Source organism: Fulmarus glacialis, unplaced genomic scaffold (assembly GCF_000690835.1).
Source record: "Fulmarus glacialis isolate BGI_N327 unplaced genomic scaffold, ASM69083v1 scaffold20275, whole genome shotgun sequence".
NCBI classification, from domain to species: Eukaryota; Metazoa; Chordata; class Aves; order Procellariiformes; family Procellariidae; genus Fulmarus; species Fulmarus glacialis.
In genome coordinates, this window is record NW_009215205.1 from 17,464 (window position 1) to 30,863 (window position 13,400).

Here is a 13,400-nt window from a genome sequence, read left to right on the forward strand (position 1 = left end):
AAAATATTCTCCTTACATTTTTTCATTGATTAGGTCACTGTGAAATTAAATCCAGATTATATACGAAAGAACAGAATGTTTAAATGAGAATGAGAGGTAGTATGTGTGATTCTCTTTGGTCCCGTGAATGGTGTGACTAGAAACACTATAAGCAGATAGACTGGTTATTGGTTTTATTGTTTTATGGAATCTGAAGACAGTGAGTGCTGAAGAATGAACAGACTTTGGCTTGAAAAGTATTCATGTGTGCTGCAGTAGTGAGGGATAGAATGGTTTCTTGGACACACTGGGAATCAAGAGAGCCAAAAGTGAGTCACATGGACAACTGCAGACATCACATTTAATTGTGTAATAATACTACAGCAAGCACAATTGGAGCAGGCTTGCTGACCTCACAGCTGAAAGCACTATTTAAGATCTGGCTACCAGATGTTCCAATAGATCTAGCCAGCTGCTAGAAGAGGTTACCCTGAGTGTTTTAACAGGGAATATTTACAGCCTAATAGTTCGGAAGAGATGATTGCACTAATTTTCTTTTCTGCCCTGCTGTGGGACAAGGCTCAAGCATGGGGATTCAAGGATGGAGTGCTGCATAACTCTATTTGGTTAGGTAAGAAATAATGTAATCATGAATGTTTTGCTGCAAAAGTCACTGTGTTTGTCTAACAGTATAAAGATGAGCACCTAGCAATACAAAATTGAGCCATGCATTCATATTAGCAAAATCCTGCATTGAAATCTGTGATCATTTTATCTGAGTAGTGACTGTAAGTTTTGTCCTTAGGAGCTTACTATTTTTACTATTTCTCTGAAGTGCAGTAAAAAATAGTTATGGCATATTTCATCTGAATGTATTTTCCTACAGCATGAGGTAAAGTGAAAACAGCGTTAAATAACAGTTGCTTCTAATGAAAGAAAATGAGTATGAAAAGAAACATTTGCCAAAGGAATGAATTACTTTCTGCATGAACATACTTCAAATGCCTGGGGTCCTACATATGAAACTAAATGATCTGGAAATAATAGCGATAATATTTCCTAGGTTTCTAGGAAAGTACAGAAATGTTATGTTTTGGCTGTTGGTTTGTTCACATCATTAAACAGTGGAGAGAAGATTTCAAAAGGGCTATAGAAAATGCTGTGGGAATAGTTTCTTATACCTCAAGTGGGTTTAAGTAGCTCTTAGAGTTCTTTTATAGATCTTTGTAATTATCCAGTACAACAGAAAAATATATTCAGAATATAGTCACAGAAAGGATGCCAAAACAAAACCATGCACTGAGTGCTCCATTTTATAGACAAATACTGAACAAACGCCTTTATCCTCTCTAGAATGTTGCATATTTCTTTAAGGATTTTAAGGAATTACTGTAGCCGGTACACATTTCTGTTGTGCTCAGATGTTTCATGAGGGATTGGGGCCACACTCTGTTAGCTGGTGCAGCAACAGCGTGACTCCAGTCCCTTCTCAGAGGACCATGTAAACTAACAGGAACATAAATGAGAAGGAGAAGTGATGTATATTGTTTTCCATTTGACTGCACATTTTTAATGACTTTCCTTCTAAACTTGGAACATGCCTGCTGTGTCCCATAGTTGCTGAAGGTGCTCAGGTAGGGGGGAGCTCCAAGGGAGGACAGCTTGGCAGCTTCACGCACCACCTCAAGTGGCTGCTATTCAAAAAAAGGATGACAGAGAAGAGGTTTGTGTGAGAAACAAGCAAAGCTTGTATTCTTGGCTGGAATAACATTAAGGAGACACAGAAGATAAGTAGGACTGAGGCTATGTTAAGCCCTCATAGTAGGGGCAGAGAAGTTGTATTTGATACAGGCTGCGATGGGTATTCTCATATAAAAGGGATGTGGTCAGAGCAAAGAGCAAAGGGGCATGCTGAGTCAGGCCCCTTGTTTATCTGTAGCCTGTACAGGCTGTCCCTGCACAAGTGAACAACAGCACATGGCCCTGCACAGGTCCTGTCTGTGGTTTACCCATTCTCACGCTCCCTGGCACAGTTTTGCTCTTAGCCAGTCTTCTAAAGAGCGCTCCGCTGCAGCGCCAGGGAGAGCCGGGCCACGGACTATCCCTGGATGAGACCACCCTGATGACGGGGAAGAGAGCTCAGCACACACCATGCCACTTGCACTCACCGACAGAGAATGGGTCTTGGGTGTTTTATTTGCAAATATTGGCATATCCACATGACTGCCGCAACTAGCTACCCTGGATGTAGCCTTTAGGGGCTTCTACAACATAAATGTGGATTTGTGATAACAGTGATCATTTAAGCAGTTTTATGAATTTAAGTCAATTTGGAGAAAAAATTTTCTAATTCTTTAAAATGAAGAAACAGAGTGTTAACTGCAATGCATAATAAAATTATGTTTTGCTATACCTTTAGCATTTATCATGAGAGTAAATAAAAATAAACCACGGGGTAAAAACTGATGACTTGCTCTAAATAAACAAACACGTGCAAAATCTGGAAGCACAGTGTGCAACTTTGAATTAACCACTCTGCTTTCTTATCTCCAGGACTCTCTTGAAGCTCCTTTAGAAATGCACCATCTAGTGTAACTACAGCAATAAAATTATTGAAACAAACCTCAAAATGTAGTTAATTGAATTACCAATGGAATTCAGTGACATTATATATAAACGAAGAAAAATTTGGCAAAATCACAGCCATCCAATTTATGCATCTTTGTATTAAAAAAAAAAAAGTGTAACTTGAAGAGTAAAACAAGTAACCCCAATCTTATACTCACTATGTACGAGCATTAAAGCAAGACCCCCTCCCCTGAATAAAACCTAGGAGTGCACAGTGACATCTGAGCTTTGCTTATCTCCTCTTCTTCTGATAAAGCACTATCAAGACCAAACTGAAAATGAAGGGAGTTTTCCATTTTACCTTCCTTCCTCAGCAAATCATTAGCACAAATATAAAGTCTTGAATTACTGGCAGTCTAGAAATGTTCAAATCTTTTACCTTTTTTCTTGTTACAAAACATCTTTTGTTTTCTCAGTAAGCATGCAGTCCTGCTGCAGCTGACTGCATCACCTTCCTGTTAATGTCTTTCTTGTGTGAATGGAATTTTATTGTTGCTCATTTTTGAAACAAGCACATTATAACCAAAGATTTATTGTAAACTGATGAGAGGATTGGAGCAGTCTTGCCCAAATATGCTCATATGCTTATTTGAGTGCCAGTTCTTAGTGCCACAAAGTAGGATTCCCAGGACAGCTGCTGCACTCTTTTTGTTCAGAATTTCATCCCCGTTGGCACACCGTGTGTTAGTGGGGTTTAGGGGCCATACCTACCCCATTTGGTGGAGTACTCTGAGTATGACCGTGCGTGTTAGCAGAGGCCCATGCCACTAACTCTACATGGCCATCCTCTGCTTAAAAGTTAAATATTTTCTTTTTATTTAGCATTTAGTACTTGTGTCATGCATATTGAGGGTACTTTATTGTGCCAAATTTCATGCTTGTTGTGTTTGTGCAGAAGAGATTGGCTACATTTTACCATGTCCTACTGCTGTGGGTGAGTAGAGGGTCACTGTCCTTGCAGGATCCTGCTGCCTCTGGACTTCAAGGAGAGATTTTAAGAAATGTGAGTTGGAAGAAACATGTCCTGTCAGCCATGTAACCCATGACCTTTTGAGTAAGAACCAGAGAAGAAAAGTGGGTGGAGAAATCCTGAGAGAATAGTCCCAATATGCAGGTTTTCAGGCAAAGAAAGAACGAACTTTGCTGAAAGTTCTCACTGTTGTCCAGGAAGAGGAGATTTCAGACAGGTCAGATAAAGAGAGCAGCCTTCAAGCAGAATCCCCGATCAGAGAAGCTGCCCAGCTGAGGCTGGGACACGTCCTACTCTGTAGTGCTGGCCCCATGGTATATGAATGGTACGCATATACAGTGGTAGGCATGCGCTCATGCTTGCAAGTGAAAACAAAATTTCATGCAGGTTTATCTACACGGCCATGATATCGCCTCCATAAAGACTAACAATAAATCATGTGTGTGTGTGTTCATGTATGACTGTGAATATGTGTATATGTGTATATACAGATAATGTGTGTGTGTTCATGTATGACTGAATATGTGTATATGTGTATATACAGATACATAAATATGTAAATGTATATTAAGTCAATAAGTACGATGCTTTCACCTAGGTCTGTTTTTGCTGATGCAGTTTATCTGCTGCACAGCCCCTAATGTAATTAAGAGGGAGGGGAAAAAAATGCCAGTGAAAGATCTGATCAGTTAATTAGGATATACTGTTAGGAAATACTGTATCATTAAACTGACACACCGAGCCAGCATCAAATCTCAGAGCTCGGTGGAGTACACGTGTGTGGTCTATCTTTCCAAAGGCTCCTTTTGTCATCTGACAAAGGAGTAACAGAGATACAGATTGGCGATTGCTGTCAGCAGGGTAACACCATCCACCAAGACGTTGCACGAAGACTCAGAAGTGGTGCTGCTGTTGGTAGAGCAGCCCTTGCAGGAACTGTGAAGAGCAGGTCTTTCCAGCAACATTCTGAAAAACATGATGCCTGTCCATAGTGACATTTTAGCATCAATAAGTGGGGGTAGATACCTTTTAAGGGATAAGATTTGAAAACAATATTGCCAGGTGAAAAAGTCGGGAGAACAACTAAAAATGGTAAGTTCTTACTGTCAGCTCCAAGAGTGATGAGTCCGAACAGTTGGCAATTCCCCCTGAATCCCTGGTGGTACATGCAGCAGCAGTTCCAGGGAAGGAACAGGGTGGGTCTTGCAAAGGTGGCTGCCAGAGCAATGGGGGCTTTTATCAGCAAACATCACTGACAATAAGCTTTAAGACTGCTCTTGCTTTGGCTGTGACTGGTCATCTCTGCAAAGGTGACAAACCTTAGATTCAGCGGCCCCTTACTCTTTGACTTAGTGCAGGTGGGGCAGCTCAGCTAATCCCAAGAACTACAATCTGTGTTTTTCAATTCACCTTTCAGTTCACTTCCCTGTGAGCTGCAGTGATAAATAATGTCAATTCTAGGTTGTCCTCCCCTGAGTGTGCAGTGAGGCTAAATGGTGTGCTATTTTCTGTAGTACTCAGATTTTCAATTCATGCATACTGAATCCAATACAATCATACTGTAAAGAAGCAGTGAGTGGATTTATCAGGTTAGACATGATAGACTATTGAGTGAATGAAAAATAATACTTTCTATAAATAAATTTTTAATTAAATATGATTTTTTAAAAAATACAGCATACCATTATTCTACAGCTGTTAGTTGTTGTGACTCTTCTTTGCAATGGAACTGGCTTCTTCGGAAAGATTTTTCCAGGGAATATATGTTATCCCATGCCCATGCCGGTGACATTCCCAGCGGTGTTACAGAAAGCAACTCTCAGTCTGCTGAGACTATTGTCAGCAGTATCATTTACTTCACTGGGCGCAAGGCCAGTGACTGTGGGTCCAAAAACTACATTGGCAAACGTCATTCTCTGTCTAATAAGGGTTCTCACCATTGCTAACCACAATTCAGTGGTGACCATTTTTTTTTTTTAAATATCCTAACCTAGCCAAAACTACTGACTCTAAGTATGTCCCTAGAAAAGACATTCTTTTTTTCCCAGGGTACAAATAACCACTGTAAAAAAGCTTCCTGTTTTGCGTCTTTTTTCAGTTATGTTGACCAGTGATAGCTACAGACAGGCATTTCTCTCAGATTATACTAAATATAAGAAAGATCTAAACAAAAATGCCATTCAGATTAGATATGCAGATTGGTTCTGAGACAGATTTCCATACATATGGCATCAGACAAGTGCAACATGAAAAGATTATAAAACTTGTAGTAGTACTGGCAGTTTCTAGGTTTCCCTGGAAAGCTGCTTTATATTGTACTTGCATAAGCAAAGAAAAAAATAATGAAGAAAGTGTATTAATTTTCTGTGCAGCAGAAATGTCAGCCAGCAATTGTTCTGGTCCTGCCCTTTGTGACACAAGCTCAGATATTTTTATTTCACATTTTTATTCCGTTTAATTTCTGCCTCTCCTCTATCCAAGTAGCTCTGATTTAACTTCTCTGGAGATTCAAAACAAAGCTCTGATTCATCTTACAAAGGCACTGAAAGTTACATCCAAAAGTATGCTGTGATAGCAATCCAGAAGGAGCTTCCCCTGAGTCAGATGGGATACAGGGAACTAGTGATGCTGACACCAGCCGATGGTTCCCATAACTACTGCCTTCTGAGTAGTCCTAGGGGAGTCCTTCCCCGCATTTGTTGATTTTCTGTTGTTCAAAAACTCACCAAGCTCTGACTAGCTCTGTTGTTCAAAACTTCTCCCAAACAAAAATGTACCTTGGGGTTGCAAAAACATGCCTTTGGGCTGGGAGGGACATACTTTCCTGACACTTTCCAAGTGGCACAGCTACTAGCTGAACGTTCTGCTTCTCTTCTCACCTGGACAGTAGCTCAAAGTGCAGGTCTTGGGGAAACTGCTGGAGGCGATGAGAGCACCCCGGAGGTGGGCCAGCTGAGATACAATACTGAAATAACTTATTGCTTTGGTCCCACAGAACGAGCAGCTGGAGTGTATCACAGGGAGTCACGCTCTGGGAAGTACCAGCTCACCTACGCAGAAGCAAAAGCAGTCTGTGAATACGAGGGAGGACATCTAGCCACGTATCAGCAGCTGGAGGCGGCAAGAAAAATAGGTTCGAAAAGAATCATGGCTGTTTGCTTTTCACATTGCTCGTTCATAATGTTGCCAGTCTTGTAGTTTCATTGTTATGAACTCTGGGACTGAGAGACTTGTAAACTCCCTGGATTTTTGCCCAAGTCGCATGCAATTTCCCCCTCAGTAACAGAGCATGACTGCGCTACCTACAGAGCTGTCAGGGATAACATCTGCACAGTGCTACGCATCCCCCTGAGCTCTGGGTGCAGCACAGTCCTGGAACCAGCAACACCCAGCAGAGAGCCGTCTGGCTGAGCTGGGAAGCAATGGTGCCTCCCCAGCTACAGCACCTGGATGCTGCGGGGGGCTGCAGAGGAAGGCGTTTGTCCCCAGGGAGCTTCTATAGTAAATGTGCATTGCTATTTTTCATATCATCAGTCAAGATGTTTTCAGAATGTTTATTCCAGCCATATTTGCTCTGACAGAGAGTGAGTGGTGTGCTTGGAGTGAAAAGCAGAGCTGAGTGAGGGCTCTACTGTATTTCTGTTTGATTCCTAATAAGAAATTATTAATTCATTCAGAGCATTAGGAAAACAATGGAAAATATCCTCCACTCTAGAAATTTGCAGGCTACGCCGTTGAGTCAGAAGCTGGCTCTCAGCACCAGCACACATGTAAAAAGGGTACTTTTGTCTCTTCTGAGTAGCTCATAGTCCTAGGACACCACAAATATGTTCCAGTTCGTCTCGGTGAAAACATTGAATTGGTCTCTACCAGACAGTGAATAACAGTGCATTCTTTGGCTATTGTTTTTAAGTTCTCAGCCACAAAATGCATTAACAGGATCTTTTTGTTTAGCAAGAAATACTTAAGGCATTTCAGGTATTTAAATTTAAATTGAAAGTATTTTAAGCAAATACTTTGTTTTCTTAGCTGTCTTTTCTATGTAGTGTTTTATTCATTCTCAGAACTTAATGCTGCAAACTCTTGAGATATGATTGAGTAAATTTGTATGTCTTCAAAAGGGAAATGAGGAACACACTTATATAACTCATCCAATATATAATTTTATTACAAATGCTGGTACAGCACTTAAAACTCACTACCCAGGAAACTACACGGTCCATCTGCATTTGGTTTTTGTTTTCAAATGAAGAACCAATAATCATGTTGTGGAGAACACAATGCAATTTTATATTCTGTGTTTAAAATTATCTTCTCAAAGTGCTGTTCTTTCCTGTAGTTCAATTTCTATTAGGCCAATTATACCCAAGTCATTGATCAGCTTGAGTAAGACTTTACTTACTTGAATAAAAAGCAGAGTTTCTTGCCTAGAATTGATTTATCACATCCATGTCTCATTTTCTCCCTGTTGCAGGTTTCCATGTGTGTGCTGCTGGCTGGATGGCAAAGGGCAGAGTTGGTTATCCCATAGTAAAAGCTGGAGCCAACTGTGGCTTTGGAAAAACTGGTATTGTTGATTACGGGATTCGCCTCAACAGAAGCGAGAGATGGGATGCCTACTGCTACAACCCTAACGGTGTGTTTGAAAACAACCCATGGCTGTTTGGGTCTAAGATTATGGCTACACGCCATGCTATCTGGCTGCGCAAAGGCCGCCAGGCTCTGAACGAGTTAGCTTCAATACCATAAATATGCCGCCTGAGAAGGAGGGCGTATTGATACAAGTTTGTCTGGAGCCTTGCACCAAGCCGCCTCTGCTGTTACCTATAGCTGATCTGGCTTGCTCAGAGCTCAGTGTCTCTACACTGCATTGTACCATATATAACTGGGCCTAAACAAAGTCCTTTCAGAAACTAAAAATGTAATGATATGCTGTTGTTGATTAAAAAGGTAAGTAATATTTCCAATGTGATGTGCAAATGTCTTGTTTTGTATAAGTGTGTTTACATTTAGCCTACAATTTCACTTAAATAACTAATTTGAGGTGTTTAACATGGGAACATCTTCCAGATATTTTGCCTGTAAACAGGCTAAATTTAGTGTTAACCCTTATTCCTTCTTTCTTGTGCCTGAGATAGAACAACTTGAAAATGCATGCCATGCCTGCGTCTGAAACGCCTGACAGATCCCACTCCCAGCAGTGCCTTGTGTGTGTGTGTGCGTGCGTGTGTAACTAGATGGAGAAAAGTGGATCTCCAGAGCAGGTCTGGAGACCCGGTTCAAACATGACTGACAAGACTTTACCAGATTTGGGACACCTCTCCATTCCCCTCCATTCACTGCAGATGACTGAAATATTGACATGGCTGCTGTTTCCATTTAGCTTGGTATCACTTCATATAGCAGGGTAGACAGAAAAAGTAGGCACCAACAAGAAAAGCAAAGCTTAACTTTGTGCACTGCTTGGCTTTCCTACTACTCCAAGTGTACTACCCCCTCTGGCAGAGCCAAAAGTTGGAGTTGTCCGTGACGTCTGTACAGCTGTGCACATTTTGTTTGTGCTCAGAGGGCTTGAGCTTGTTTATGTTAGCGGGGCAGTTGTTAATCAAATAGCTCTGTGGGGTGGGGGACATTCACAGATGTTCAGCATAAAAAGAGAACTGCAGGAGAGACTACTGCATTCATTATTACTGCATGTAAACTGTCAGCCCGACTTTCTCCTTTGTCAACCTTCTCCTCTGGGCTGAGAGGTAGTGACTTTCCAAATGCACTGTTTGGTTAGAAGACAAAAGGAAATCAGAACTGCCAACACTCAGCAGACAGCTTGAGCCTCTCCCATTAAAAGGATATGTATTCACGCTTGATGGACAGTCTGCTACAAAGCCTGGCAAGAGTTGTCTGTTTGCAGGTGGGAGACAAGTAGCCTGGGGGAACAAAGACAAATCTCTGATTGAATTGAGCCTATGCTCTTGTCTAGGATGCTAAAGATATCAAGAGGAACTTGTGGAACTGTTTGCGTGTTTGAAATGTACATCCAACCTAGCAACGATCTGGAGCTGAAAAGTACAGGACTCGTGGACGATGTACAGGCTAAGAGGGTCAATCACACTATCCAGCTTAAGGCTCCTAACTCACGTGCCCTGAATCGCCCTTAGAAAGTACCTCCCTCTCCCCCAGGTCTGAACTTGGGGCACTATGGCAAATCCTGAAGTCAGGCAGCGTGAGGTCCCCAGATTGGTTGGTCCCGCTGCCAGAGAGCTGGTAAAGTTCAAATGGCCACTGAATCAAACGGGAATGAGTGTTTTTCGTCCCAAAGGACACATTCCAAAGGGAGTGAAGAGCTGCAGCAATAACAGGAGTACAATGCAATGTATGTGATCACTAGCCTTTAAAAGTTTTTTTGTAGAAGACACACTTTCAAGAGGTTTTTGAAGGAGAAAGGATGAAACTGAATGCCAGGGTGACTTGCAGCTACAGCTACAAAGCTTAACAGTTCGACATTGCCAGAAACCCCAAATGCCTTTTACATAAAACACTTAGCTCTGGCCCAAAGTCCACTGAAGTCAATGAAAGTTTTTTCTCTGAATTAAGTGAGTTTTGGATCATGCCTCTTGTTTCCAAAATAACTGCTCCCAAAAGCTAGGAATGACTGACATTTCTTGTGAATGCCAAGTGCTTAAACGTATGAAAAGTGCTATCACGCTGGTTGTTCCTATGTGATTTTCTACAGATCTGCTGGGTCAAAGTGTACAAAGATTTAAACCATAGCCATATCCAGAATAAATACTTAAACTCTGATGTTTTTATTTTTCTCTTAGGAAAAGAATGTGGTGGAGTCTTCACAGATTCAAAACATGTTTTTAAGTCACCAGGCTACCCAAATGAGTATGAAAATGAGCAAATTTGCTATTGGCATATTAGAGTAAAGTATGGACAACGTATTCATCTACAGTTTCTAGAGTTTGATGTTGAAGACGACACTGCTTGTATGGCTGATTTCTTGGAAATCTATGATAGCTACGACGATATCAATGGCTTTGTGGGCAGGTAAAGCAATTCCAGCTTTAATATGCAAATAATCAAATTATTTAATTTTTCCCCCAGAACATTACTTCAGAAGAACACTGTATTACCTTATCCAATTAGCACCTCTGATAACGCCCATAATACTTGTAGCAGTAGTACCTGACTTATCTTTCCTGGCAATTTACTTTACTGTCATTAACACAGGCCTGTAAAGAGTTTCAGAGAATTGCGCTTTGCCATTTTCTGCTTTGTTAAATTATGTGAAAGAAAGCTGCAAGACTTTTTAGTTAGCTGCTTATCTTAATTGTCTATTATTTTACAGGAAGAACTCCTAGCAATCTCAAATAGTATTTTGTATTTGCTTTAATTGAAAGGAGGGAGGTGGGGTGCTGAACTGTTAGCAAAAAATTATTAAATTAAGTTACTTTTCACTACAGGAGTAAAGTATTTTCTAACAATATCAGAACAGAACAAGTGTTACATATCATCTCTCTTACTAGATTTAGTTTCCCTCTTTGCTTAATTCTCACTTTCTTCTCTTTGATGTCATATTTTTACTTGTCCTTTAGCAGTCATATTTTGGTATGAAGTACCTCAATTTTCCAGAACAAAAAATAAACCAGAAAAAGTGATAAAAACCACTTCCCAATTCCTGCCACTTTTCATATCCTCTCTACAAATCATGTGTAGCAAAGCAAGGATATAGTCCATTTGTTTTGCCTTTACAGATAATTTTAAATGTTTTTCTTGACAATGTTCTTCCTTTCTTAGCCTTGGGCCATTGTTCTTTTCCTTAACGTGTTAAATTGCTCTTTTTCTTGTTTTGCATAATTTATTTCCTGCATATATTGAAAAATGTTTCCTGCATTTTTCCCTCCCCTAAACCTTACTATAAGATAATGACAAAAATCCTTTAGGCAATTGCTTTAACATATAGAGGAGAATTACATACACTGAATACCTATAACTGATTTAGCCCCATGAGCCACAGCTCCAAAGGAGAGTACAGCCTGAGAGCCACCGTTCAGTGTAGGTCCCCATATAGCAGGAGTATGGCATATTTGCTGTGTCGTTTAGTCATGACCATTTATATTTTTTTTCCAGGTTTTGTGGAGATGAGTTGCCAGATGATATCATTAGCACAGGTAATATATTTGCGCTCTTTATAGTAAAAAAAAAAAAGCCCAGCCAAAATCACCTTTCGTGATTTACCATACTTTCTAATAATAGATGGTAAAGATGTCCAAAGACACAATCTTTACTTCATGGCCAGCATGTCATAAACTGCGATTCAAAATTGCCAGCATGCTCTTTCATCAATGCAGTTACTTCTAAATAAACATAAAAGAAAAAAAGTCTAGTTAGAAGGCAATCAGGGTGTACCCTGCTGGCCTTACAGAGGTAGTACACCAACACATATTAAGGATTTTTCACACTAGTGTCTTTATACAGCAGATCTGTAATCAGTAACCGAGCCCTACCTATGCACACAATCTTCATGCACCGATTTTTCCCATTTGAGGAGCAAGGATTGCAAGAACAGTTCTGAAGGTGGTTGTAGACATTATTCTGTGTGTTTGGTTAAATAGCAGGTTAAGGTCTGATTACATGTAAACCAAAGCCACTTTTACCTCTCTTTGCTCAAGCATCGCAAAGTTGCGGTAGCACAGATGTCACCCGGGCTACCTGTGCGAGGAAGTAGCCATATTCCCTGGGATAGTCTATGGATGGTCTGTGCAGAAACTCACGTCACCACACTCCAGCCCACAGGTGTCATCAGCAGAAAGAGAACAGAAAAGTTGAATTGTGCCATCCCTGATCTCCTGGTTTACACGGGCCTGGTGGAGATGAGCAGATGACACTCATGGAGCGTGATGTAGCAACCTCACCCCTGTGTCACCTAGAGATCCGTGAGGCTCTATGCCAGACGTGTCTCACACATGAAGTATGACATTTCACAGGTAGAGTGAAGCGGAGCAGCATTTTAAAGAACAGGGAATGCTTTGCAGAAAGCACGGGGTACAGCAAAACTTTATCAACCTCGGGGCTCTGCAAACAAAGAAAACTAACGAAAATCTGCCTGGTTTTCCATGGGGCTAACGGAACTATAATCCTCTCAGGCCACAGCTCAGAAGTCGACAGACCAGGTGGATTGCTCTGAAGATCTCAGAAGCAAGCAAGAAAGAGCACTTTAAAAATAACTCTGAAATATCACATTTTTGTGCCACCCGAAAATGTAACCTTTGTTTTTCTTTTTCTTGTCCCAGGCAATGTTATGACCTTGAAGTTTTTGACTGATGCCTCAGTGACTGCTGGTGGTTTTCAAATTCGATATATTACTATGGACATGCCTTCAAAATCAAGTGATGGAAAAAATACAACATCCCAAGGAAAAACAAACTTCTTATCTGGAAAATTTGGTATTATGTGAGCAGAGTAACGAGATACACTCATTAGGAAACATGTTTTAGAACCCAATTCAAATATCTGTTTCTTCAGATAAGACATTTTCTTCATACCTTTCTGACTTTTTATTTTCTGCTTTTATATAATTTTTTTTAATAAAGTATACTAGGAAATAAATTATAAAATATACTTACATGAATAATAGAAGACTATTTTTAGATTACAAGTACTGTAAAAATCTGAAGAATTCATTGTTACCAAAGATTTAAAAACTATTTTTCTATATAAACTGCTCCTCATTTCTTGCACCATTTGAACAAACTTCTTGTGTGACCATTTCAATTATTTTTAAATTTAATATGCTGTTCTCTCCTTATTTTCCTTGATTTCC

General features: G+C 40.3%; 1 protein-coding gene across 1 annotated transcript; it reads left to right on the plus strand.

Annotated features, from left to right (window-relative positions):
* The first annotated feature begins 447 nt into the window (after positions 1-447).
* On the plus strand, positions 448-13,056 carry TNFAIP6 (tumor necrosis factor, alpha-induced protein 6). The gene is made up of 6 exons (XM_009578870.1): positions 448-610; positions 6,573-6,710; positions 8,052-8,213; positions 10,396-10,624; positions 11,708-11,748; positions 12,871-13,056. The coding sequence occupies exons 1-6, from the start codon at positions 517-519 to the stop codon at positions 13,032-13,034; spliced, it is 828 nt and encodes a 275-aa protein (XP_009577165.1). The 5' UTR covers positions 448-516; the 3' UTR covers positions 13,035-13,056.
* Positions 13,057-13,400: the final 344 nt, after the last annotated feature.

Excerpts from the sequence above, each read along its gene's own strand:
- TNFAIP6 (XM_009578870.1), top strand. The coding sequence starts at position 517 with ATGATTGCACTAATTTTCTTTTCTGCCCTGCTGTGGGACAAGGCTCAA. Across the intron at positions 611-6,572 it reads GCATAACTCTATTTGGTTAG|AACGAGCAGCTGGAGTGTAT; the intron begins GTAAGAAATAAT and ends TTGGTCCCACAG. Across the intron at positions 10,625-11,707 it reads ATCAATGGCTTTGTGGGCAG|GTTTTGTGGAGATGAGTTGC; the intron begins GTAAAGCAATTC and ends TTTTTTTTCCAG.